The 5381-nt window shown below is 39.2% G+C and overlaps 1 protein-coding gene across 1 annotated transcript in view; it reads left to right on the top strand.

Annotated features, from left to right (window-relative positions):
• JAKMIP2 (janus kinase and microtubule interacting protein 2) overlaps window positions 1-5381 on the top strand; it is a 129700-nt gene that overhangs the window by 89133 nt on the left and 35186 nt on the right. Inside the window, exons 7-9 of the mRNA XM_015572604.1 lie at window positions 1-113; window positions 3345-3401; window positions 4310-4429. The exon at window positions 1-113 is cut by the window's left edge and continues 2 nt beyond it. Of these exons, the coding sequence (XP_015428090.1) occupies window positions 1-113; window positions 3345-3401; window positions 4310-4429 (290 nt within the window). The remainder of the gene's footprint in view (window positions 114-3344; window positions 3402-4309; window positions 4430-5381) is intronic.

Here is a 5381-nt window from a genome sequence, read left to right as displayed (position 1 = left end):
GTAAAAAATTAAAATCTCTGAATGACCTCGATCAAGCTAATGAAGAACAAGAGACAGAGTTTCTCAAACTTCAGGTCATTGAGCAGCAGAACATTATTGATGAGCTCACCAGGGTAGGTCTCAATCAATCTGTGAACCTAAGCTGTTCCCAAGGATAAGTAGCCAAGGCACCACCATACACTGGGAGCACTTAATAATTTTGGATTAGCCCCAAAGGCCCGAATTCATATGTTTAATATATAAATAGGTTCAAGAGACTTTATTCCAAAAATACTTTATATTGTTGAACTGTTTTATGCCTTTTTCAATTATAATCTGATTATCAGTAATTATAATAAACTATCCAAAAATACTTTATATTGTTGAACTGTTTTATACCTTTTCAATTATAATCTGATCATCAGTAATTATAATAAACTAGAGGCCTGGTGCATGAATTCATACACCAGTGGGGTCCCTCGGCCTGGCTTGCAGGATTGAGCCAAAACCTGCTATCTGACATCACCCAAGGTGTCTCAGCCTGGCTTGCAGGATTGGGCCAAAACCAGCTATCTGACATCACCCAAGGTGTCCCTGATTGTGAGAGGGTGCAGGCCAGGCTGAGGGACCCCACTGGTGCACGATCAGGACCAGGGAAGGATGCGGGAGGTTGGCCAGCCAGGGAGGGCTCCAGGGTGTGTCCAGCCCATCTCGCTCAGTCCCGATCAGCCAGACCCCAGCAGCAAGCTAACCTACCGGTCAGTGCATCTGCCCACTAGTGGTCAGTGCATATCATAGTGACTGGTCGACCGGTCAAATGTCTGCCCCCTGGTGGCCAGTGCACATCATAGCGAGCGGTTGAGCAGCCTTAGCATATTATTAGCATATTACGCTTTGATTGGTTGAACGGCCGACTGGACAACCAGACACTTAGCATATTAGGCTTTTATTATATAGGATTAATTTGTTGACTAATCTGGTAACACAAATAATAGCTGCAAACTTTCAAATGCATTGTACTGTGAGTAGGTAGGTCATGTGGGCATATCTTATAATTGCCTCCAGTAAGATTCTGAGACTTACAGGTTAAATATTTCACCTACAATAATAGCAGGACTATATGCTTCTTGTTTCCCAACTTCTATGTCAGTATCTAGCACATAGTTGCAGTTTAATAAATATTTGTTGAACAGTCATGTCATAAGTAGTGACAGAGCTGAGATTGCAGTCCAGATCTTCTGACCATGACTCCAGTACCTGGTGAAGCAGGTAGAGCAAGTATTACTCCCATTTGCATCTGGTTAAAGTCCGTGTTACCAACAGCTGTGGATTAAGGCCTTTAATGCCTTTGGGTTGCCTCTCTGCCTCTCTGTCTTTATGTTGTGAATGACACCTCTGGTCACTCTCACTTCAGGACCAAGCCAAGGTCCTGAGGAGCTAGTGAGGGGGGGTTCTAGGCAATAGTCTCCAAATAGTTGAAACAGCAAGGGTGGACCGGCTCCCGGCATAGAGTGAGCAAGGTGATTTAGAGCCCAGGGAAGAAAAGATTACAACTTTTTTGTATAGTTACTTGTGGTTTACCCTTTTAAAATGTTCTATGCTGAGTATATGTTATAATGCATATACTCTATTAGTAGAGTGATCTAAGCATACATTTTTTAAAGTTTCAGATATATTGAAGTTGCATGGTCAAAATATTTTTACATATAAAAGTGAGAAATCAGAAAGGTTAACATCAATGACTTAAACCAGCTTATTTATCAAACATAGCCTTCTGAAATGCTATGCCTCTCCCTTCACTTCCATACCCTTCATAAATTTCACAGGCTCACTAGTCTAGGGATTTGTTTGGTTTTAAGTATCCTGAGTTTAAGCTAAAAGTTTCTTATAGAATTTGGACACATTGAGGCATGTCAAGCAGACTCTCAGGGAGACATAAGTGCCCCTTACCTCGTCTACCTTTGAATTTGTACAGTAAATACCTGAAGTACTTAGTACAGCGGTTCTCAACCTGTGGATCGTGACCCCTTTGGGGGTCGAACGACCCTCTCACAGGGGTCGCCTAAAACCATCAGAAAACACATATATAATTACATATTGTTTACAGTAGCAAAATTACAGTTATGAAGTAACAACGAAAATAATTTTATGGTTGGGGGTCACCACAACATGAGAAACTGTATTAAAGGGTCACGGCATTAGGAAGGTTGAGAACCACTGACTTAGTAGATGAACACCAAATTCCCAGGATATCTCTATTCACAAGAATGAATCAAGAAATCATTATTTCTAGATATGCTTTCATTTCCCCGAAAATTCCAATGAGAACTTCCCCCCCACACCCTCACCCCTCTGAAGCCACTAGATCAGTGATTTTTAACCAGTGTGCTGCAAGAATTTTTGAAACATGCAATACCTGACTAGGGACACTGATTTGTTCTCTCTAAGGTTGTCAAATAAAAATATGACAACAGCCAACACAATAATAGCCATCCGGCGTGAATGAATCAAAATTATGCCTATTTGTTTTGTCTTATCGGCAAAACATATATTTTTTAGTGCCAGATAAGTTTAGTAATTAGTTTATATATGCCATGAGATGAATAAGGTTGAAAATCACTGCACTAGATGATTTCAGCCAAGACACTGTTCCCATCTCCAGAGGCTGCTGGTGAGAACAAGGACCCAAAAATAGTCAAAGGTAGTTTTCTATGCCTGTCAAGTGATTGAAAGAAAGAATAAGGCTTTCCTTTGTTGCGAAATGGTATTTTTTCAACATTTAAATTGAAAGTAATTTTGGGTTTGAGAAAACTGCAGCGTTGTGCTTTGGAAGAATATGAGTAACTATTTTCAGAGCTACTTGATCTTGAGTATAAAACAAAGGATTCTGATTAGAAACACAGTACGCTTCCTCATTGTGAGGCTCTCAGATCTACATAGATTATTAGGACAAGTTGTAGAATGTCTTTACTTTGAAAATATTTAAGCATCAAAACCAAAAGTTGCTAAAATTTACACAACAATTTTTTTGCCCCCCAGGGAGAGGGAGAGAGGGAGAGAAACATCAATGATGAGAGAGAATCATGGATTGGCTGCCTCTCACATGCCCCCCACTGGGGATCAAGCTTACAACCCATGCATGTGCCCTGACTAGGAATAGAGCTGGGACCTCTGGTTGATGGTTTGCTGCTCAACCACTGAGCCACACCAGCCTGGCAATATAATCTTATCTTAAATAGAAATATGTAATGTCTCTCGGAAAAACAACTCTGTCTTTGCAACGCAAAACAATACAAACAACAACAAAACCTATAAGGAAAAATGTACCAATTCAAGGTCTGAAAAGTCCTTGGTCTGTTTTCCAGGACCGAGAAAAGCTCATCCGCAGAAGAAAGCATAGAAGAAGTTCCAAGCCAATTAAGGTAATGAGGAAACTAGGTTAGCAGGCTTTGCCACGGCCAGAGAAGTGAGGCTTGCCAAGGAATCTTCCTGCAAAGATGTGATAAGTCAGGTGTTCCCGAGAAGTTCAAACCATGGGCTTTATTTACTAGAAGAAAGTCTCTTCTCTTGACAGTTTTCAGTCCAAAACATTTTAACCTGGAAAGGTTTGCTTTAATATGACCTTCTCTGAGTTAGGGAGCCACAAGGCTTGACATAGAAAGGGTTATCTGACAAGTTGGAGAGAGTCACACTCCAGGAACGTACAAGTGACACATAGGACGGGGTGTCTCTTACTGAATATTAGCATCAGATACCTACCCTGTGACTGATTAATGTATTTTCATTATTTACTTGCACAATATTATGGGTAATGATAGTCCCAATTCACCAATATCTGTGTAACCTCTTCTTAAATAATAAAATCACAAAGTCTTATTGTTTAATTTGTCTATTGGTTTGATTTTTGTTTTTATTGGGGACATCGTTTCATTTGGTTATGGAATTAGGTGGTAAGACTTCAGATTTGATAATCCTCTTCACAGAGATGCCTGGCCTGCCAGAGTCCCTTGGTTAGTTTTAAATACTGAAAGGAGTAAACAACATAAACTCATCATGGTATACAATGTACTGTAAAAGAGACTACGATGCTTCTATGAAGAGAGCCAATATTAGTGAGCTTCCCCAAAAATATCAGAAATTGAATAATATGGGACAGATATTCATTGGAATTATTCTGGTCGTATCCATATTTTTATTTCATCAAGGAAGCATTAAAGGACCCATGTCTTTTATAATCATTTGCACGTATGCCAGTTAAAAGTGCTTTAATAATGTGTCAACTTTTCCCACGTTTATCTGTGTCGGTAAATATGTACTTTCCCTCCATTAGAGGCCCGTTTTGGACCCATTTATTGGTTACGATGATGACTCCATGGACTCAGAGACGTCATCCATGGCCTCATTCAGAACAGACCGAACACCAGCTACTCCCGATGATGACTTAGACGAAGTAAGCCTTTCTCTGGTCTTTGGTGATAATGTCACCAAATCTTTCTTTTAAGAGGGAGAAAAAGCATTTCACGTCTGTATCTCCTTTTTTGAACAGCACAAAATGATTTCATAATAGCGAAATAAGACTTCAGACCAATTTTGAGACCATACTTGATTTTGATACCTCTTAGAAAATTGTTCACTTGTGTCATGTAGCCCTTTTATAAGATTCTCTAAAGTTCAGCTCTGTAACTTGAAGGCTTCTTTCAAAATAAAAGTTACTATCCCGAATTCTTCAGCGAAGGAACCTGTGAACCAAGGAACAAGTTTGTAGATATAATCTAAGACACTGTTAAGCAGTGTGCACTGTCAACCACCTTCATCAGAACCATCTAAGGAGTTCAATTACAATGAAAACAACTGGGCCCTATCACACAACTCCTGACCCAGGATCTAGAGGGTGGAACCCCCAAATCTGCATTTTTCACAGAACTCCCTGGTGATTGTATTGTGCTCTAAAGCTTGAGACCTTAAGCTGTAAAACTATGTTTTTCATAATTTATCTGGGGAAGAAGTTGTTGGGTATGAATGTATTGAAAACAAGTGAGACTAATATTATGAATATCATTTTCTCAAATTGGGACCCATAATCAGGGTACACATTCTTCTCATTTGGATCCAAAAGTGACTGTAACCCAAGCCCAAAGAGGTAATAATTAGAAATGTATAAACAAATGCTTCTCTTGTTAAAATAAATAGTAAAGCATTTCTTGAGGTAGAAAGTATTACAGTATTTTTTTAAATTTTATTTTTCAATTACAGTTTACTTTCAACATTATTTTGTATTGGTTTCAGGTGTGCAGCATAGTGGTTAGAAATCAGTATACTGTACAAAGTATTCTCCCAATATTTCCAGTTACACAGTTCTTTATCGAGACATCCCTCTCTCTCTTTCTTCCTAACTTCAGGTT

Source organism: Myotis davidii, unplaced genomic scaffold, assembly GCF_000327345.1.
Source record: "Myotis davidii unplaced genomic scaffold, ASM32734v1 scaffold89, whole genome shotgun sequence".
NCBI classification, from domain to species: domain Eukaryota; kingdom Metazoa; phylum Chordata; class Mammalia; order Chiroptera; family Vespertilionidae; genus Myotis; species Myotis davidii.
This window is presented reverse-complemented; position numbering and strand designations above follow the sequence as displayed.